This window comes from Macrobrachium rosenbergii, chromosome 25 (genome assembly GCF_040412425.1).
Source record: "Macrobrachium rosenbergii isolate ZJJX-2024 chromosome 25, ASM4041242v1, whole genome shotgun sequence".
Lineage (NCBI taxonomy): Eukaryota > Metazoa > Arthropoda > Malacostraca > Decapoda > Palaemonidae > Macrobrachium > Macrobrachium rosenbergii.
In genome coordinates, this window is record NC_089765.1 from 41,037,733 (window position 1) to 41,060,441 (window position 22,709).

The 22,709-nt window shown below is 40.4% G+C and overlaps 1 protein-coding gene and 1 long non-coding RNA gene across 3 annotated transcripts in view; one reads left to right on the forward strand and one right to left on the reverse strand.

The window, feature by feature from the left end:
* Taf3 (TBP-associated factor 3) overlaps nucleotides 1–22,709 on the forward strand; it is a 161,747-nt gene that overhangs the window by 85,789 nt on the left and 53,249 nt on the right. For both annotated transcript variants that reach the window (XM_067127472.1, XM_067127473.1), the window contains exon 5: nucleotides 1,047–1,327. In XM_067127472.1, the coding sequence (XP_066983573.1) occupies nucleotides 1,047–1,327 (281 nt within the window). The remainder of the gene's footprint in view (nucleotides 1–1,046; nucleotides 1,328–22,709) is intronic.
* Nucleotides 14,036–22,709, reverse strand: part of LOC136852600 (uncharacterized) — a 136,012-nt gene continuing 127,338 nt past the window's right edge. The window contains exon 3 of the long non-coding RNA XR_010857194.1: nucleotides 14,036–18,155. This is a non-coding gene — a long non-coding RNA (uncharacterized lncRNA). The remainder of the gene's footprint in view (nucleotides 18,156–22,709) is intronic.

Consider the following 22,709-nt stretch of genomic DNA (forward strand, 5'->3'; position numbering starts at 1 on the left):
AGACATAGATGCAGGCTAGTTGATCAGCCTTCTATTTTTCTATTTACTATGGTCTAATAGAGGCAAAAGTTCTACCCTCTCTCTGTAGCATCTAATTGAAGCAAAAGTCCTACCCTCTCTCTAGCAAGGGGAGAGAGAGACTGACAGTAAACAAATCTGTTGGTTATTTTTAGCTTTATTGTTTCCGACATATAATTCCTCCAAGTCTTTTCAAATTAATGTTGCTGTTCAAACCCATTACTTCGAAAAGCCCAGAAGTCTGACAGTTGAGAACACATTTTTGTTCCTCTGGTCAGTGGCCTAGGACGTCTTTCTTTGCTTGGCAGTGCACGACCAGGAAGAGACCCAGGTGAGGCAAACCACCAGTTGGTTAGGAAACTTACTTAGAACCTCCCACCAATCAGTAAGTCTTCTTCATGTAAAGACCGACATTTTGTATATGTGTAGGAACAAATAACAAATTTTTAAAAGTAATTTGTATTTTTCCTAACATATAAACCTGAGGTCTTTACATATACTGCCCACCTCTAGCCACCCTTCATTCTGATACCTTGGCTTAGGGAAGTGAATGCATCACTCAGCAGTGGAAGGTGATGAGGGTACACCCCACCCTTTCCACCTGTAGTTTAACTACTAAACAACCTTGTCGTATTAGATTAGCCTGTTCCTGTTCGTGCTGAAGGTAATTCCTTACGTAAAGACCTCGGTTTTGTGTTAGAGAAAATACAAATTACTTTGAAAAATTTGTCATTTTGTTGAAAAATACTTCATTGAACAGGTTAAATAATTGTATAAATTATGGTGATGTGGTATAAATGTTGCAATACATTATAGTTATTGCCAATCCCTGCATAGTTGAATAATCTTTCAAACCTTGTTTAGTGACACTTCTGGTGTTTTATTTGTGACCTATTTAAAATACATGGTGTACTAGATATTTAGATTATGGACAGTGTTAATGTAAGAGATTCCATTTTGTTGAATTGACTTGATTTTTATTTTATTGTGCACCATTTGTTATTGGTATATATATATTTATATTTCAGAAAAAGGAGCATAAAAAGGAAAAGAAAGAAAAGGAAAAAGAAAAAGTGAAAGAAAAGGAGAAAGTAAAAAAGAAAAAAGACAAGAAAGACAAAGATAAAGAAAAAGAACTGGATAAGAAAAAGAAGGAAAAAGTGGACAAGAAAGAGAAGAAGAAGGGAAAGAAGGAAAAGGAAGACAGCACCAACACTTCTCACTCAGCAGCTAAGGCGCCTCTGTCATCTGCTCCCTCTCCACCTCCTAGACCTTCCTTGCCGCTACCAACTGAAGGAACTCCCAAACTGTAAGTATTTACTTTATTTTTTCCCTTAGTCACAGAAGCTCAGTATCAGGCTGTTAGGTTATGTAAGAGATATCATTTTCTCTCTACTTCTTCGTGGATAATTGGCCAGTTTTGTCACATTTATACATATGAGCAGTATTTTTTCTCGTAAGGAGAATGACGTTTATGCCAGAGTACAGTACTAGGTCTGTCTCTTCAAAGCAATTGTATAGCTTTGTATACTATTGTGGTCGTTTCTTTTTGAGGTATGGTTTTTTTGCTGTTGAAGTATTAGTTACCTAGCCATAGCAGGTACTCCACAAGTAAGCTTTAGTTTGTGATGTTTAGGGTGGCTGTTTTACTCATGGTCAGATACTGTACTTTATTGTCTGGAGATGATTTGACAGTGATTCAGTTAATTTCTGAAAATTAGTTCACTGAATTACTTCTCTTGTATTTACACCTCCTTAATCTTGCCACTTGTACTTATTAGTTTGCATTTCTGGGAGTTTGTGTATCTGTGATCAGTAGGTAAGGATTAAATGGATTTATACCTATAGAGCTTTGGTATTGGGCATGGTAACAATATGCACTCACTTTATTTATAAGAATAATATTTGGGTGTACAGTATTTTCTGCTGTGATTTTGTATTTGAGCTCTATTTTTATGAAACCTTTGTTTGTGTTTTATTTTAGTTTATGGTTACATCATCAGAAGCTTAATACATTTCATAAAACTTTAATGTTACCGTAAAGTTATGATGAAATTAGGAAAATGTATAGCTAAAGCATGACCTTGCACAGATACAGTAATTGAGAAGATTCCACTATTAACTTTATTAAGTTTAGTTTGTTTGAAAATATTAAGATTATCCATTTTATTTAAATGGGGAGATGAATGGAAACTTAGAATACAGTAACTTATATTGTGAGTTGGAAATTGGCATATTAGATGGTATGGTATCTGTTGCATACTGGGCAATATAGTTAGCACTGCGTAGTGTCTTTAGAGAAGATTATTTAAAATATGCTGATGATTGAAGGCATCCAGTCTTCTGTATTTTTTTCAGTTGATGGGTCATGTTCCTTCCCCCCCCCTCCACCACTAAGATTATCTTCCATCCTCAGTCCCTCAAAGATCTTCCACTTAAAGTTCTAATTGTTTTTGGAGTATGATTTGATAAGTGTTTCTTTGTGCTTTCCTCTCTTAAACCATGTGCTCACATTTATGTCATGCTGCCTGTAAGTTTATCAGTCAGTTACTGTAATCGTTAAATCACTTTATTTAATACAGTATAGCTTTTAGGTATCACCTCTAGAGGTTTTTGGTACGCTTGTCATCATTCTCTTTGCTTTGTTACCTGTCACAAATTTACAGTTTTTAAATCCATGTTTCTGAAAGATAGCTACTCTTCTGCACACTTGGGACAGTTAATTTTTTCTGTAAACTTGTAAACTAGCTAATTGTAAAAGGTTGTTCTATTATTATGTAGCTACAAAAAATTTTACAAAGGATTTTTGAAATATCATAATCTGAAATTAAGTTGTTATAATGCCTCTAAATATTTTATGCTTTCCTCAGTAAATGTTTGTTTATTCCTTGGTTGCATAGTAAACATTTCATGAAATTCTGCCATATGGAGACTGTACCACTTGGGTGTTCTAAAACATTAGAAAAGTACAACATTGATATCACACTGCAGTGACCCATAGTGTGATGTATTTGTGAAATAGGTTTTGTACCCACAGGAAAAAATGTCATTGCAAGGTGACATCACAACAAAGTGATGGTTAGAGTTACTCTATTGTTTTTTATACTGACATGCTGCTTATAAAAATGTTGAATTTTCACTGGGAACTATGAGTTTAATAGAATTGTGCAAGTAGCAGTTATTTATGGAGGCTGAATATACTGCTACCCTTCTATGTAACAAATATTTCCAAGTAGCGCTGGTGGTGAAGAAGCTCATTGTAGCGTATTATAGCATCTTCCATTATGCATAGGATAATTTACCCAGATGTGGTTTATTACTGAATGAGGGTTGAACATTTGAAGGAACAAGAGGAATAGGAAGCAATTTTACGGAGTGAATGAATGAAAAGTACATGACAGAGAGCAGTGCAGCTGGTTGTGAAGGTGAACTGCAAAAAACCTTTATTACTGCTTAAAGTATACAACACAAACGTTCCATTCCAGCATTGCACCCTATGACATGAAACAGCTATAGATCTGTATCATGAATGGTTCGTAGTGGCCAGTGCTATGCTAGCTTAACTACAAAATATACTTAGACTGCCCTGTGCAAACAAATATTGTGTATAAAACCTGAAGAATTCACAGAATCAAGAACAATATAGTGCTAGAGCTGAGAATAAACTGAGTAAGCAGAAATTCTACTTATTATACACCATAATACTTCACTGTAACAAGGAAAGTGTCTCACTGTGGACCTTTGAGATGATACCCTAATGATGCTCATTATTCACATTCAAGTAAGGACTATCACCACATACACACACACTGTCTATAGGAACTGTAAACTATAGTACTATATGTATGTACTTAGAGCATTAGCAAAGTAAAACGAAAAAGCACAAGGATTAGAGTAAATACAAAAACCATATTTTCTGTGGTAAACACCCTTTATAAGAGGAAACCTTGCAAGTCAGAGGAGCCTTTGTCCATACACCACCAATGCCACAAAGCTGTCTGTTTAGTGAATGCTGGTGCAGACTCGGCAACAGCAGCATCTTCTACACCGTATGTTTGCAGTTTCAATACAACTTCATAACAAGACATGAAAAAGCAAGTTTATGCAAAATCTAGAATAATGATAGCAGTGTACAATGTTAATGGCTCCCCTCTCTCTCATATTTGTCTACCCTAACTACTAAAAAGTAAAAAGTATTTTTTTTATTTCCTACATATATGTGAAGTCATTTTAACCAAAAACTAACAATAAAAATAAAAAAAAATGGAATACTAAAGGTGTTTTTTATATAAATAACTTACCAAATAATTACATAGCCATTAGTTTCTACTTTACGCGGCAGCTCAAAATTCAAAATTCGCGGCAGTGCTCATTTGTTTTGGGTGTCGGTAGACTGCTCCGCCCACTTTCAGGGAAGGATAGGTACAACACAGCTAAAGAGCTCAGTTCATTTCTGCTAGTCAATGACTAAACATTCGGTTATTGAGCAGCTCTGGTTTTTGTGTTTTTCGCCAGATGGCTGCAGATTTTCTTCATTTGGTGAAGTACTCTTTGCTTTTTGGTAGCATGCTACTATTAATTAGCTGAGCTAATTCAGGATTCCTGATTGTGACTTTCCAACTTTGACTATTTTTGCTTGGACTAATCACGCCAGATTCTAGCCTGTGTAGCGTTAGATACTGCAGGAAAGGCTGTAAGACTAGGTTAACTTCAGCTAAGTATGACAATCACACTGTATGTAGTTCATGTAGGGAGCAGGGCTGAAGCGAAGGCTTCTGCTAGTCAGGTTTTGTCTCTGGGAGTTGATGTGGCTAAATTACCTGCACCTTCAGCACCTGTGACCGCTTCTTCCCCTATCTCGAGTCCTCCGACTTTTTCTGTAACTCCGATCCCTGGCTCCCATTCTTATGAACCCAACACCATTGCCAGCCTGGAAGTGCAAGTTGATCAGAAATGTGATTTGTTGGCGAACACTGTTTCCCAGATTGGGAACTCAATGCATGTCCTTATGGACAAATTTAACAGTGTCGAGTGCAGTGTTAGTGGAGGGGGTGGCTACTCATCCCACCAATGCTTCTAGACCAAGGTCCTTGCTAAACTCCCCTTGCTCACGTGGGAGGAAGCAAACTGACAGTCCAAGGGAGGTCGGTGGGGTTTGCCCATGAGTAGTTGCTTCCTCAACCGAGCCTGTTGTCCGCAAATCCCAGGACTCGGAGGACTGCCATTGGAAAGGCGTCCGCTTGGACGTGCATACATTATCTTCTAGTGACTCAGACTCCAATGGGGCCAAAAAGCGCAGTCGGCGCTTCACTCAGGTATCGAGACCATTGAAAAGGTCTGGTGCGAGCAATGGAAAAGGTACACAGCCCTCTTCCTTCTTGTAGATTTTGGGAGTCCCCTCAAGCTCCTCACTCCCATTCAGTGTCCACCGAACACCATAAGTTGTCCAAGAAAGTGTTCGTTAGTCCTGTGTATGGACACAAAGTGTCCAAGTACCCAGAGTCCGAGAATTTAGTGTACGAGCACCCAGGAGGTGATCTTTCTGTGTCCGAGCACCCATCATTTGAGAGACCAGTGTCTGAGCGCCCTTCATCTGATCATCCAGTGTCCGAGCACCCTTCGCATGAGTGCCCGTTGTCCGCGCTTCCAGCTCATCAGTGCCCAGTGTCCAAGCACCCTGAGGTTGATCGTGCGCTGTATGAATGTTCAGTATATGGACGTCAGGTGTCCGAGCGTCTATTGTATGAGTGGCCAGTAGCTGCGCGCCCATCTTATGGATGCCCAATGTCCGAGCTTCAGGTATCCAACCCTCTAATGTCTGTGAAGGGTGTAAATTTTAGTAAATGTGCTGTGTCCGATCGGTCTGTGAGCGGGCACCTAGTGTCCGAGCATCCAGTATCAGCGGGCGCTAATGTTGATGTTTGTCTACCTACCAGTAAGCTTACGGTGCCACAGGTGGGACTATCTGTACCTGGCATAACAGGTGCCGGTTCCCCTGTTACAGAAACCAGCTCCACTGGCTCAGGTTCCCACGGACCTTCCGATGTCTCCTATTTCCCCTGAGGGGGAACTTGTGGATGATGGTACACCTGTGTCGAAATATTCAGCTCTTTTGCGGTTCTTCTTAGTTATCCGGATTTCTTCTCTCCAGCCGCTCCATCCTCTCCAGGCTCGGCTTTTATGATGCAGCAACCTGCAGGGTCTGCTAAGTTACCACATATGTTTCTTTCTTCCTCATCCAGGAAATCTGCGGCACATATCGACGAATGGTTGTCGGAGAAGAGGGACATTGGAAAAGCAGCATTTTGTTCGCCTCCTCTCGTCTGATACGACAGAAGTATCTGTTGTATGCCACTGGAGAAGCTCTTTCCTTGGGAGTTTCTGCCTCCTCTCAAAGGGACTTCTCCAGTCTCATCCATGCAACTCGTCGCTCAGCCTTCTGTTTAGCCAGGGTTCTTTTTACCACTTCAGAGTTAGATCATCTTCTAAAGGATATTTTTAAGGTCTTCAAGGTCCTGAGTTTCCTCGACTGGACCTTAGGAGCATTGGCAAAAAAGATTGAGGACTGCTCACTGCTCCAGGAGGACTTTGCACAGATTGGTTGGGTGTTCTGGCTTGCGCAGATAACGCAGTGAGAGACATCGCCCATGAGTTGGCCAGCATTTTTACAACAGGAGTGCTCAAAAAGCAGGATGTGTGGTGCTCTTTCACTTATAAGGGGGTCACTCCCTCTCACCGTTCTTCCCTGCTGTTCGTTCATTTAGATTGCACCAGCTTGTTTCTGCAAAAAACTTTGGAACGAATGACGGGCGAACTGCAGAAGAAGTCGACCCAAGACCTGCTCGCTCAGTCTGCCAAGAGGACTAGGATTCCTGCACGACCTTCTTCTTCTTAGGTTGCAACTGTCAGGACTACTTTTCCGTTGGCTCAGCAGCCCTTTCGAGGAAGTAGAGGCTGCTTCCAGTCCCGTATGAGAGCCAATCTGCGCCCAATACGACCCAGCAAGACGACTTCCGTTAAACCCGTCCCTTGCAAGTGAGTTACCTGTCCTCCATGTCCCAGTGGGAGCAAGGCTCCTTCATTTTTGGAGCAGGTGGGAGACAAGGAGAGTAGATCCGTGGGTGTTACAAGTTTTAAAGGAGGGCTGTGTAATCCCTTTCAGGGAGAAACCTCCCTTAGTAACCTCTCCCATCAGTTTAATGGCCTACTCTGTAGGCTCAGAGAGGTTTTCAGCCCTGTCTCGGGAAGTTTTAGCTCTGCTTGAGAAGCAGGCTGTGGAAGAAGTCGAGGATATAAGCAGGGAGGAATTTTACAATCACCTTTTCGTAGTTCCAATGTCATCAGGGGGAATGGAGACCTGTCCTGGATGTCAGTGCTCTGAACTTCTTTATTCAAACTACAAAGTTCAAAATGGAAGTAAATCAGTTGGTCCTGTCAGCCATCCATCAGGGAGACTGGATGGTCACAATCGATATGCAAGACACATCCTTTCACGCTCCAGTTCACCTGGACTACAGAAAGTATCTGAGATTCGTGTTCTGGGGCAGGGTCTTCCAGTTTCGGGCTCTGTGCTTCTGCCTCTCCATGGCCCTTCAAGTTTTCACCCGTGTTCTTGCTCCATTGGTGAAGTGGTTGCACTTCATGGGGATAAACGTGTCTCTGTACATGGATGACTGGCTCTTACACTCCCCCTCGAAATCCTAGTGCATGGAGGACCTTCAGAAGACTCTTCAGCTTGCACAAGATTTAGGATTACTGATAAACTTCAAGAAGTTGCAAGTTAGTCCCCACTCAGTCGATTCTATATTTGGGGATAGTGGTAGATTCTCTGAATTTTCGGGCTTTTCCGTCCCAACAAAGGATTCTCAATTGCATCAGGATTTCCTGCTTTTATTTAAGGTCGAGGCACATGAAATTAGGGCAGTCGCTATGTCGCTAGCCTCCAGATGTAGCCTGTCGCTGGCTGCTATCCTGTAATCCACATACTGGCAATGCAAATTAGTGTTTGCCGTGTTCTACCTGCGCGGTGTTGAGACAGTATGTGAAAGATGCAGTACTCTAGGCCCGTACTTCGCACCTGGCATGGTGTTGGGGGATGAAGGATAGGAGGAATGCCTTTGTTTTCCTCTATGCACTCTCCTTGAATACGGATTGTTGTTTTCTTCGGAAGTCTGAGTGGTGCTGTGTCATGAGTGCCATCAGTTTGTTTGAATTTTAACGTGTTTGTGGTGTAGGTTTTAAATTATATTAGGTCATGTTTTATTGTACTGTGCCAGGGCAAGAGCACACACACATATTTGATGTGTCTTTTTGGACTGTTAGCTTTGGCAACCTGCAATTGACTCCTACATTGCAAAGCACCCACTAAAGTAGAGGCAACTCTAGGCTCTACCACCACGCCGCTACAGGTCGTGAGGAGCCCCAACAAGAGGCAGTACCTACCTGCCATAGCTCCCTCACCAGGTAAAGTTACAACAAGCATTTCCTGATGATGGCTAATTTTGTAGTTCAAATTCATCGCCATCTCTGAGTGATTTTTTGAGTAGTTTTGTCCATGTATCCCACCACCTGTCAATGTGGGATTCAGCTATATAATTACTTGGTAAGTTTCTTATATAAAAATGACATTTTTATAATAAAATAAGGCTTTATATACTTACCAAATAATTAAATGACCAGAACCCTCCCGCCTCCCCTCTTTAGCTGCGGTGTACCTATCCTTCCCCGAAAGTGGGTGGGGCAGTCTACCTACACCCAAAACAAGAGCGCTACCACAAATTTTGATTTTTGAGCTGCCTCGTAAGTAGAAACTAATAACTATGTAATTATTTGGTAAGTATATAAAATTTTATTTAATTATAAAAATGTCATTTTCTTGTAAGTAATTTACTAAGTAATTACATAACCATAGTTTCAGCTTGTGCAGCAGCCTTTATTTAAAAAATTATGGTAGCACTTCGATAGTTTAGTGTCAAGCCCCGCCCACTAACGGGAGTACTGGAAACGACTTTGCAGAAAACCTCTCGAGTGACATCGGGGATTTGCTGAAGCTTTTGCTTACTGATTTTCGGTTGTATGGCTGGATTTCGGTGAAGTATCATCATTTATTTTGAGTAGCCTTCAAGCTTGGTAGCTTTCAGGATCAGTTTTCCAGTTTTTGTTGTTATTCTGTCTAATTCAAGTTCATCTAGTTTTCGCTACTGTAGCGAAGGTTGCAAAACAGATTGATCAAGTCTTCATATGACCCTTGTAGTAAGGAGACATATTTTGCAGTAAGTGTAGGGTGCAATAATGTAGCAAGGAGGAACTGGTGCTGATTGTAATGATTGTCCGAGTGCCCGGCGCCAACTTCCAAGCACTCTGCACCTGCTCTCAAGCGCCTGGCGCCTGCCAGGTGGGCTGAAGTGGAAGGTGCTTAAATCTCACCTATAGAAGTTAGTGATAGGAAGAAGAATGCAGCCTCTAGCGCCGAGAAATGTGCTTCTCTTAGCTAAGCCTAGGTTAGAAGATACCCTGCTATTCCTTCTTACCCCCTTCCTGCTTTTTCTCCTGCTACTAGCCCTCCTATTTTTAATCCACCTACTCCCGTGCCTGGCTCCCTTGCTTCCAACCCTCGCCATTGCCAGTCTCAAATCAAAGTCTAACAAGATTTTAACCTAGTAGTGAATACAGTGAAGTGGAGGAGGTGGCTACTTGTCCCTTCAGTTCTCCTAGACCAGTGATTTTCAACCTTTTTGTGCCCATGGCCCATTTTTGGCATCTCTAAATACTCATGGCCCACTGCCCTTCAGAATTGTCTAATGATGGTAATAGAATTATTATAAAGCATTTTCAGAACACAATTAGTTTTACATTTTCATTTATGGAATTATTTTTCAGAACACATTATTAGTTATACATTTTCATTTATGAAAGAAAGCGCTGGCCTGCATTTACTGTAAATGATTTTTAATTTTTTAAATACTATTTTGAAGATGTTCATGGTGTGGCCTCCCTCAGAACTGCCCATGGCCCACAGATTGAAAACCACTGTCCTAGACCAAGGTCACTGTCATACTCCCCTAAACCTGGGAGAGGACACACCAAAAGTCCAATGGAGGCCAATGGGGTTGGCCCAGGGGTAGCTGCCCCCTCAGTCAAACCAGTTGCGCGTTTCCAGGTATCAGCAGACAGCCACTGGAAAGGTGTCTTGACAGGAGACGGTGTTATGCAAGCGGAGGAGGTGGCTTGTCAGCCTGCCAGTTCTCCTGAACCTAGGAGAAGACATGCCGGAAGTCCAAGGGAGGCCGGTAGGGTTTGCATACGGGTTGCTGCCCCCTCAGTCGAACCTGTTGCACTTATATCCCAGGTTTTGACAGACAGCTGCTGAAAAGGCATCTTGGATGTGCACCAGTTGTTGTACAACTCTCTAGGCTCCAGCCTGGACTTGGAAGCACCACAGGCACTTTCTAGATTCATCTCATCCATTGAAGAGGCATGCAAGCGATGCTGACAGCTCTTCTCCGCTGCCCAGTTAGCAGTTTAAGGAGCTGGGCGCAGTCCTCAACCTTCCGGCAGTGCATGGGACAGCCGGAGTATTTTTCTTCTGAGCATACTTCTGTTGGGCGCCAGTATTTGGCTCCCAAGCACCCAACGATCCCTCTCAGGCGCCTGTTGCCTTCATTCAAGTGCCCACCTCCTCATGAGTGTCTGATGCCAGTTTTTGAGCGCCTGGCCCCAGCTCCTGAGCGCCCAGCGCCAACTCTTCAGTATCATCTCCTGCTCAAAGCGCCAAGCACATTTTCCAACTGTGGGTCTCCTAGCCTATGCAGCTTTCCTTCAATATTTTTGGCTCTAGCTAGCCCCAGTCTCACCTACCTCAACCTTCCTTGCCATCCAGATGACATACCTAGGCTCCCCACAATGGTGCTCTCCTTGTCTTCTAGGAAGGCACTCAAGGAGATTGAAGTTTTGTTGTCTGCTAAGAGGGAGCAAGGTAAGGCTTCCTTCATCTCTCCTCCCTCGTGCTTAATCCATAAGATATTTCTTTCCTACGCCACCGAGGAAGCTCCTTCCTGATGCTCGGCGTTATCGTTGATGAAAATTATGTTTTTCGTCTGCAAAACTTGACCACCTTGTCAAAGACCTCTTGGAGTTACTTGAAGCTTTCAGTTTCTTGGACTCAGTGGTGAGAGCACTAGCCAAGAAAATTAGTGTTGGCATGTTGTAGTTGAAGACTTCACCTCGGACTGGCTAGGAGTCCTTTCTCGTGCAGATGAGACCATCAAGGATGGCTCTTTTGAACTTGCAGCACTTTTCTCTTTTGGGAGTTTTGAAGAAAAGATATTCATGGTGCTCCCTTTCTACTAAAGGAGTCACTCAGGCCCAGAAGTCAGACCTCCAGTAGAAGTTGACATCTGGCGCATTCTTCCAAACGCCCTAAGGATTCGTCCACGTTTGTTCCCAAGATGATCTCTCCTCTCCAGCTACATCCCTTTCGTGGGAGTAAGCCCAAGCCCAGTCTAGGACCCGCTCCAGTGTCCACTTTGCAGTCAGTTCTATCAAGAGGAGCTCAAGTCCTTGCCCAGAAATGAGGAAGAGGACCCCATGCGCAAGTGGAAGCCAGTCGTCTCGAGGTTTGGGACAAGTATTGTATCAGAGAAACAGAACAGTGGATTGTCAAAGTTCTGAGGGAGGACTACTCCATTCCAGTCTTTGGTTATCCCTCCGTTCTCCCATTGTTTTGACAGTCTTTTCAAGAGGCTCGGAAAAAATTCGGCCCTTTTGGAGGAGGTCTCGTCTCTCCTTCGACAGAGAGCTATAGAAGAAGTTGAGGACATCAACTGAGAAGGCTTCTGCTTCCGTCGTGTTTGTGGTCCCCAAATCTAAAGGGTTTGGAGACCAGTCCATAACATAAGTGCCCGGACTCCAGGAAGTATCTAAGGTTTGTCTTCCAGGACACTCTCTCAAGCGGTCCACGTCAGTGTCTAAACGCCTGTCTCCTCTTGGAGCACCCAGCGCTGCCCAAGCGCCTGGCACCAGCTAAAATCTTCAGTTTCAGGCTCTTTGCTTCAGCCTCTCTACGGTACCTCAAGTGTACGCTCAAGTCCTCACTCCTCTAACAAATGACTTCCTTTTATAGGCATAAACATCAGTCTATATTTGGATGACTTGCCTTTTTGATCCCCATCGAGGGGAAAAGTGCAAGAACAACTTGAACATCTCCTCTCTCAGGAACTGGAAGTTATCAAACATCTCCTCTCTAAGGAACTGGGAGTTATTGAACATCTCCTCTCTCAGGAACTGGGAGTTATCTATCTTCAGAAGTCCCAGTTGGCCCCGTCACAAGAGTTCCTCTATGTGGGGATGAGTCTCAACTCTCGAACTTTTCAGGCTTTCCCGTCTGCCAAGAGAATCACCAGCTGCCTTCAGACATTCAACAAGTTTCTAGCCCTTTCGTCCCCATCAGTGGATAGGCCAAGTTAGGCAAACTTCATTTTAGAGTTTGACAATTCTACCTCAAGGCCAACTGGGACTGGGAACCACAGCCAGACACCTACATGTTTCCCATAAACCCGGAGTTCATGTCAGACCGCCAGTGGTGGTGGTCTGAACGTAGACTTTCAGAAGGAAAGCCCGTCGTCCTCTGACCCCAGACCTACACTTCTGTTCAGACTCCTCTATTCTAGGTTGAGGAGTCCTCTCGGAGAACCAGGAAGTTTCCAGGACGTGATCGCTGGAAGAACAGAAACTTCACATCAACGTCAGAGAGCAGGAAGCAATTCACAAGAAGACCATGGTATTCATTCAGACAATACCACAGCCATGACGTACATACGAAAGCGAGGTGGCACTCACTTATTTTCTCTCTGCCAAACAACTAGAGACCTTCTACTGTGGATAGATCAAAATCGAGCAAGTCTAGTCACTCGATTTTTTCAGGGCAGACTAAATATTCTGGCGGACGAACTGAGCCAACGAAAGCAGGTCCTTCCTGCCAAGTGGACCTTGGATCCCTTAGTCTATCAGCATCTGTGAAACTATGGGCAGGCCGACATTGGACCTATTTGCCACCTTCAAGTAACCAACACCTTCCTCTTTTTTTTTTCTCCTCTGGCCCAGACCCTCTAGCATGGGCAAGAGATGCCATCCTGCTAGATTGGTCCCACTTGATCCTCTTTGCCTTTCTGCCCTTCAGCATGATCAGGGAAGTGCTGAGCAAGCCTTGGGCTCATCACGTTATGATGACTCTCATAGCCCTGTTCTGGCCCATTAAAGTTCCAGGACGTGCTATGTTTGTGGGTGGACTTTCCAAGAGACAACCTCACTTTGAGAGATACCAAAGGTTTGTCCACTCTTGCCCTGACAGGCTTCGGACTGTTCAGAAGCTTGTCAGAGCGTAAAGGTTTTCAAGACATGTTGCAAGAGACTATTACAAGATGCAGGCGTCAATTTCCTACCCGCGTATTCCAGGCTAAGGGGCGATTTTCCAAAGCTGGTGACCCTCTGTTCTTTCTCTATTAAGTCCTTAATGGATACCTTGGCTCTGAAGAAGAAGAGAGTTCTTTACCCTGCTAGGGCTTTAAGTTATTACCTGAGCAGGACTGAGAAGATCAGAGGAACATCCAGTAGCCTCAGGTGCTCTGTCAAGAACCTGTCGTGCCCTCTAAGAAGGCATTGTCCTTCTTCATCAAAGACTTAATTTTTAAGGTGCATCCTCAGATTCTGGAGGACATTTTGCCTACTTTTACAGTGAAAGCTCTTGATGTCTGGGCAGTTTCTACCTTATTAGCTTTCAGGCACATACGCCCCTCACTTCCATTCTTCAGGCGACCTACTGGAAGTGTGAACCGATCTTCGCGTCTCACTGTTTGAAAGAAGTTGAAACAGAGTTTGAAAATTGCAGTACCTTGTGGCCATTTTCAATGGCTGGTATGGTATTGGGGGAGGAAGTATAGGAATCTTTTTTTTTTTTTTTTTTTTTTTTACTATCTTTTTTTTTTTAAGTAAGGTGTCAAAATTTTAAGCCAAGGGGGTACAATGTACCTAGAGTACCCTGCAGTCTTGGTGGATGGGTCGTGGTGTTTTCATTGTAGGTGAAAGCATTGTCTGGTGGTTTTTTTATATTGGCGCTGCGCCCAGGGCATAGGCACTTGTGTATGCTTTGCCAGCAATCAGGCCTATCCTCTGCTGCAAGGCTCCCACTTAGGTAGAGTCGACCCACGGCTCAACTGCCACACCACTAGAGGTTAAGATGAGCACTAACCAGAGGCAGTTTTCACCTGCAGTAGCTCTCTTACCAAGTAAGGAAATGACAAGCATTGTTTCAGTGCTAGCAAACTTTTCTATTTCAAATTCATTACTATTACTTAATGTTTTGGAGTAGAATATGCCCGTGTATCCCACCTTCTGTCGATGTGGGATTCAGCTATGCAATTACTTGGTAAGATACTTATATGAAAATGTTATTTTTGTGATAAAATTAAGTTTCATATATACTTACCACGTAATTACAGAATCAGAGCCCGCCCTCCTCCCCTCTCATGGACATAAGGTGCAAACAGAATTAGATTTTCTGCTAAATCGTTTCCAGTGCTCCCATTAGTGGGCGGGGCTTGTCACCTACACATAGCGGGCGGGGCTTGTCACCTACACTAAACTGTCAAATCACTACTGAGATATTTTAAATAAAGGCTGCCTGACGGTTGAAACTATAGCTATGTAGTTACTTGTTAAGTATATCTGAAACTTATTTTATCATGAAAATAACATGTTTACACTTCTTTCATACCATCTTTAGTACACATGTCACAATGTTACCCCAATAAAGTAATTGTGACACTTACCAAATTACACAACTTTCTGGGCTTCAGTATAAGTTTTTCTATGTGGCCTAGTAGCCGTAGAATATGCATTATACCTCCTTAATGCTTGCAACACTTATGTCAGAACTGACAGGCTTAGGAGGAGGAGAAGTTTTGAGGGCATCAGGGATTAATCTTCACTCAAAGGGTTCAACAACTCTGCTGAGGTAACTAAAGAAGCAAGGACCCTGTTGCTGGAACATTGACATTAAATATGCTAGGCTGCAGGTGCAACATATGACTTAAATATGAGATAGTAACTGACAAATTCTCAAGCCTCCTTTAAAGGAATGATTGCTACCACTAAGGTTGATGATGGTGATCCTTGAATCACTGTGACCAATCCTGCTCTGTTGAAGGATTTTTGCCACAAGCCTGATGATGGTGATCTTTTCATGACATAGATGCCTGATTGTCTAGATTGATTTATTTTTATGTATTTTAAAAATTTAGTGATGGGCTATTAAAGCTAACTGGCACTTTTTTCCCAGACAACTTTGCAGTGAGGTTTTTTTTTTTTGAAAACAATGTAACTATTTCTTTAATTAACTTTTTCAAAAATTTTATTAAGATTTCCTGATTACATGAAGTGGTTGGTCTATTTTAATCTTTTTTTATGACTTGCCTACCAGTAATTCTTGCCTAATATGAAATAACAGCACTTTGCTTCTTGGCTGTCCAGCTTTTTAGACATATGAACACTGCCTGTCCACCTTCACAATATCTCTCAAGGTTGTCCTCAGCTCACCATATTAACTACACACAAGAATGAGACTTCTATTCATGGAGATTCTCCAGAACTTCAGGTTTAGCTATGATGGGTAAATGTTTTGTGGTTGTTTGGTAGTTGCTGTTACTGTCTGTTCACATGGAAAGATCACAGACATAAATCATAACAAAGCATTCAACATACTAATGAAGGCATCCTCAGATGGCATCATTTAAATCACAAGGTAAGCCATGGGACTAAAGGCAGTACAGCATACATGTTACCTCCACCCACACCATCGGTAAGCCATTGAGCACATGGCCTTGTCTTTCAGCCAGTCAGCATACATACAATGCCAAATGAACTCAACAGTCTGAGTAGAGATTATTGGATCAGTAGTTTTGCTCTTGCTCCAGATTGTTTGATGCTTTGCACTCAATTTTGAGCCATCTAAACTGTGTTTTTGAAGCAATTTTGTGCAGGTGGTGCGTATACCCTCATGTACTAAAAGGAAATGCAGTTGTAGAAGATGTATTGATGTTAGTACTACATTATATGTACAGTACTGTAAATTGTATCCTAATCGAGAATTTTCAGCTTTGGCTCACCAGCCACCAGTTGAGCAGAGTTACTGGCCTGTTCTGCCTGGGATATACAAAAAGGCTAGATCTCCCATCTCCTCATACCAATATTTACATATCAAGAGAATTTGTATTTAATAAGGAATGATGTACATCCAATCTTTGAGCCTTTTAAATGAAGAGAAGGAAGGAGAATAGGGTAAAAAATGATTGATGCCCTAACCATAAAGCTAAGTTTATGTAGTCATCATAGATGGAGACCAAGCCCTTAAGAGCCCTAAATTACAAGTTTTGAGACCTAGGTTCTTGTGCTTTCTTATTTTTTAAGGGTCCTTGACATATTGAACCATGACACTAGGGAACAAAAGGTGCTAAGGCATTCTTTTATATAAGGACATTGTATACTGTATATATGTGTTCATTTTCCTTCAGAAAATCAAAGGTTTGAAGCAGACCATGTTAGAATACCCAGTAAAATAAAAGAGGATCTGAGCAAACTCCCTTGTTGGAAGATAAGACAAATTGCTTGAGGACAACCTGTATTGTATTTTAGACAATCATAGGTCTTCTTACTGTAACTCATTTTTCATACTTGTATTATTTTTATCATTTGAATTTTTGCATAACAGATGTATAACTTGCCAACTTTGAGTGAGTTAGTGACTCTGTACTATCTTAGCTCACCGTCATTCCTGTAACCATTTCTGTAACTTCCACAACAGTTTTATGGGTCATTTCTTCCTATATCTGAAAATTAGGTTTGTATGTTTTTTTTGTCATTTTAAAAATTATAACAGATTGGCAGTGATTATAATTAAAGTATATATTGTCAGTTTAAGTTATAATCTAGTTGTAACAGATCCTAGCAGATAAAGATTCTACAATAGATTTAAAGAAAATTAGTTTGATGGAACCTGACCTTGTTTTGAGAAGATTATATCATGTTCATACCTAGTATTATTACTTGCACCCAGATGGAGCTCCCAAGCACTTCCTAATTCAGTAAATTTTCCCATCATTTGTATCCTGTTGCCTTCATCAGAGTCTGCTTGTGTTAGCTTTTGAGTATGATGTATTACATTACTTCTTTCTGTGACGACTCTTCATTTGTTTCAACATTGATTGTGGTTTGATATATCTGTACTTCACAATGTATAATATCATATACTTGGAGTTAATGGGGTTAATTTGTTTTGTCTATGTATGGAGTATAATATATTGTGCTGAATGTGGAGTACCTTCATTTCATTATGAGATATTGAAACCCAGGGATAGTTTTCACCCTCTACATTTGTTACACACCACACAAGGAAAGAAAATAATTTTTGAACATTGTTTGGTGCATAGCATTTATTTCTTCACCAGGTTAATACAGTATATGTTGAGTCACTTGCATGTGAATGACTATTGATGATACATTGCTCCTGTTTTTGAGGTTAGCCATACTTTGATAAATTTCAACAGTCTTTAAACTTGATTGAGAGTTTTACCTTGAAAGTGAAGCTGGATATTTGACCTTACTAATTGTATTTGCAAAAATAGAATAAGGCTTAAAATACACTGAAACAATAATTATGCACAAGCTAAATCAAATTGAAAATGACACCTCTTTGCACATTGTGAGATGGTTTCAGTATTATCATTATTTTTGTAACATTGGGATTTGTTTTGAGGTGCTTTTGCTTTGATATACAAATACTATTTGGGATTGTAATCTGATAGAAATCCACCCATTTTCTACTGAATCTGCATTGGCATTTGGAAGACATGCTGCAGATAATTTTGTTGCCTCAGCTAACAGCTGTTGCATTGTTCAGTGCATATGGTTTCAGTGTATTTTCAGCATAGGTGATTGAGAATTTTTTAACATTCCTAAAGGATTTTAACGATATCATGGAGTAAAATCAAGGCTCTCAGTCGTGTTTACTGGGACACTATCTCACCTTCATACGTCATCTCGTTCCAGCCGCCCCACACGGGTATCAACCCGAGTAACGCGCTCCTCTGCAAAGTACATGTAAATGATTGTGTAGGACCATTGAAAAACATTTTAATCAGTTGACAGAAAAAAATAGATGCCTGAGTGTTTTTTTTCTGTATCTGATGATAGAGCCTCAGATTACATTAAAAAATAAAAAAATTTGTGTTGTGCTTTTGTGGTCTTTATGATGGCACTGAGGTTCTGTTCATGAAAAAAAATACAAATTTATTTTATAATCAGTTCAGTAAAACCCAAAAAATTAAAAAAATGAGAAGTGGCATCTCATTTCAATTCAGTAATATTTTAGAAAGCCAAAGGACACTAAAAATTCATTTTTAGAACCTGTCCTAAAGCCAAGTGACTTGCAAGTGTACAAGGCAGAGTAGCGTGAGAGAGAGAGAGAGTGAGAGAGAGAGAAGAAGGTGTTTCATCCAGTTAAAAGGTAACAGAAGAAGAACATTGTACAGCAGTAAACCATCTTCATAATTCTAGGGGAAGTAAAATGCCCCATCAGGACCAGGGAGTTCCAACTGTAGACACCTCGGTAAAGCGTCAGTTTGTTTTGCACTTTACATAATTTATTCGTTTCCTTTCATTATCATTGTTATAATTTTTTTTTTTTTTTGCTAGTAGATAACATGCTTCCTGCTCCAGGGGGTATACCTTGGTTTCTGGTTATCTTCATTTTTGTTTCTAATTTTTTTTCTTCTGTTTTTCATGTTTTTGTTCAAATTTTGCATTCTTTCACATTCTGTAGTTGCAGTATCTCTTTACATCTTCTTGTGAAAATAAGGTCAGGTTGCATTAACCTAAGTATTGTACAAGTGCCCATCGTAATATTTTTACATTCTCTGTTGCGGTATTGTTGGTTCTTTTTTTTCTAATTGCTTCTCAATGTGATTTTATCTGTTTTGTGTTAGTGAGGTTTTATTCACCTCTTAAGTTTCTTTGTCTTTGTGGGGTAACTTATGCTTCTAGGTTGATGCCAGTCCTCATTTTCACAATGTAGTTTGATTTCTTATGTATTTTCACCTTTTGATGCTGATTGTCTATAGCAGTTCAGATGCTTCATATAGATTTAAAAGCAGTGAGGTTGTTAGTGATTTTGGAGGTTTAACTATCTGTGATTCCAAGTTTTGAGGTGTTGAGACGTCATAATCAGTTGATTTATATTGAATTCATAAAATCCATTTACATTGCCACTGATTGTGCTTAATGTATTTTTTTTGTGTGTGTACATTCTAAGGTTCTTGAAGCATTGAATAATGAAGTAGGTGGAGGGAAGGTTGGGAGCTAGTTGACAGAATATGTGTACAATTGTCCCCATTAGTCAGTCCGATCTTGGCATTATTATTTGTTATATAATGATTTTGGGGTTTGTGTATCAGTGTATGCAATTAATATAAAGAAACTAGAAAAAGTTTTAAGGTTGTACTATAGATAGGTACTATTGTGCAGATAGTTTTTTGGATTACATGATTACATTTTAGTTCTGCATTTAAGTGCATGTTGGGCCTTCATTCCATTGGTCCATCTGATCTTGAGTAGTGCATAAATATGAAACCAGCCCATCATTAAGCAGCTTTCTTTAATTGAGTTGGGCCTCTTGAAGTTAGGTTTATCTCTGTGGCAAAGCAAATTTTTGTATTGAATTTCATCATCTGATTTCAGTGGCTTCTGCTTGGTGCATTTGGGATACAGTATCAGTTGACCTTAAGTTGTAGAAGTGTTATTTTGATGTAAAAATAAAATTTTCTTCTAAAGAATCTCTCTTGCTGATTAATTTGAATAATAGAGAATGAAATTTGTAAACTGAAAATGAAATATTATTCCTTAAACATTATTATAGTTAACGAGTATTAGTCACTTTTAAAAGTATATGTAAAGGCTGTAGGACCTTAAGTAAAGGTACCTTCATTCAGTGCATTTAAGGTGTTGGTATTAGTCTGTTATGGAAAGTTAACCTTTGGTGCCACATTCTTTAAAGTATTAATTTTGGGCAGTTGGTTTAGGGAAATGAACAAGAGAGTTAAGTATAAGTTATAGAAATCCATATGGACAGTCTGTTAGAACTGTTTGGAATTATACCCTTTGATATCTGTGTAAGACATAGTATTGGTAATTATTAAGAAATATTGGTTTTGAGAGATTTCTTGTGTATAACTGACAGTGAATGGGAACGATAAAGTTGAGGTTAATCTTAAAAGGGCCTTTAAACTCATAATAAGTTACAGTGGAAGGTTAGTGAAGGTATCCTGAATGTAATCTTTTGAGGAGTGTTCGGTAGTTTTACTAAGTCATGTAAACTCCTCCCAAAGGCCCCATCAGAAATATAGAAGGAAATGCAAATTCTCATAAGGCCATGCAGTATACCATTTAGTAAATATGCAATACTTTAGAAACTAATTTTTTTTTCAGTGAGAACCATCATAACTTAGTTGAATTTTACAGTCAGCAAAGTTCACGACCCAGTAGTCTTTTAACAGACAAAATAAAATGGTAGCCAGAGTGTAGTTCTTCACCGGCACATAAGTACTTCACAAGTTTTAAGAATAATATAACTATGGCAGGTGCCTATCAAGTTTTATGGAACAGTTTGGAGAACATAGTGATTTTGATTACTGCATATCGTTTTAATTATACTTTGTGCACCAAGGCTAGCTTTGGATTTGGCATTTACAGTAATGAATTTTATTGTATGGCTATCCATTCTCTTAATTGTTTTTCACTTTTACAACAGAACTGTATGGTATTTTAACAGTTGTTGATAAAATATTAATTGAAAAAAGTGTTTTGCAAGTGATTTTCAAACCTTCTCTGTACATTCACTATATAGACAGCAAATAAATTTTTGTTAGTTACAGTAGCTAAACTACTTTCAAGATGTCTTCTTTAGTTTATTGATTGTTTCATCCCACACATCAGAGTCTTTTTCAAGACATACAGCAAGAATTTGGGACTTGATAATTCATAGCATAATGAAGCGATTACAAATGTTGCATGGAAGTATGTCCAGAAGATGCTGGTTAAATATAGTACAGACTTACCTAACAAATAATTGATGGCTTGATTACCAGCTTGTTTGACTGTGAAGCATTTGCTGATTAAATGGTCAAGTGCTTGGTATCTTAAGAAATTTATATTTCATTGAGATTTGTGATGAGGATGGTGGATACATCCTTGTCAGGATTCTTGGGAGAGGATGTAAGCTGTTTGAAAGCCTATTCCATCATCAGGATGTATGAAGGCCAGGAACTGTCGAGCTGCTTTCTGTTGCTAGCATGGCATCTGGTATTGTTGTAGCCCTGGTCCTGAGTTGACTTGTCAGCAAGGCTCTTGTTGTGTCATTCAAGTTGCTGTGTATCTGACCCTGATGGATTCTTATGTTCATTTCCATTTGTGTGGCTTTGGTTGCATTGCCTAACTTCAGTGCACCCCTTGTTGGAAGAAAGTCAGCTCTCCTGAATCATGGACATGGCTTGTACTAGTTACCTTGTGTTATGATAAACAGGATTGCTCCTCAGTGGAGAAGTTGATCCAGGTGAGAGAGGCTGTGACATGGCTCAACACGATGGATTTTGGCTCAAATCAAGACCTGGGGCAATCCCTTTGGCAACGGCAAACACCTGTGTCTTGAAGTTGGATGAGGTACAGCTTTCCAAAGTCAGGATGGATTAAGAATCGGAAGCGTAGTGTCAGCAATCATGTATCAGTGACATTCCTGCAGGATCTCTTGAAGTGTGGCAAAGAAGAACAATGGGCCTTCAGATCAGTACACCACACAGTGATGGGTTTTGCCAGTTGAAAGGACAGAACTACAGAATAAGGCATCTGTAAAATAATTTATAGACTTCAGTAAGAAATGTATAAATCTAGTAAAGCATGAGAGAATGCTGAAAAATGTGACTTGAAATTCATGTTGACAGATGTTAGCATCTGTTGACTCATGGCATACCTTGACCCAGGATGCCATGTACTGTGCAGTGTCATTGGCCATGCCAACATCTTTAGCTTAGCTCTAGGTTCTTTGAATTAATAAATGATTTTATTGATTAGATTTATCAAAAAAGGCAATACTCAAGAAAACAGTCCAAAAGGCAGGGAATCTCACAGGCTCCAAGCAGTTCAGCAGACACACTGACTACCACTTTTCTTTTGTTTGTTAAATGAAAACACCGATGTGTCTGATACTTTGTTGATTATGAAATTTGGTTAGATTATAATTAAGGGGTTTATGGTTACCAAACTGCATTCATTTCATAAGGTTCTTTCAAGAATGATCTTTGTCTGTGGTGTTTTATTTTGGCATCTTCTCTTGCGAATGTTTATTTGTCCCTCTTGCTGGAGTTGAACGGGATAAAATAATTATATTTGTTTACATAGATAATGATTAACCTGAAATACATCGGAAGTGATAGAGTGATCTACTGATTCCTCTGGTAATTTTGGACTTGCTTTTCACTATATATGGAATAGATTACTCAGTATATTATACTTCCATAGTATTTTCTGTTGTATAAAATAATTCTGAAATTTGTGGTAATCATCAATACAGTTGTCTGCATTTCCACTACTGC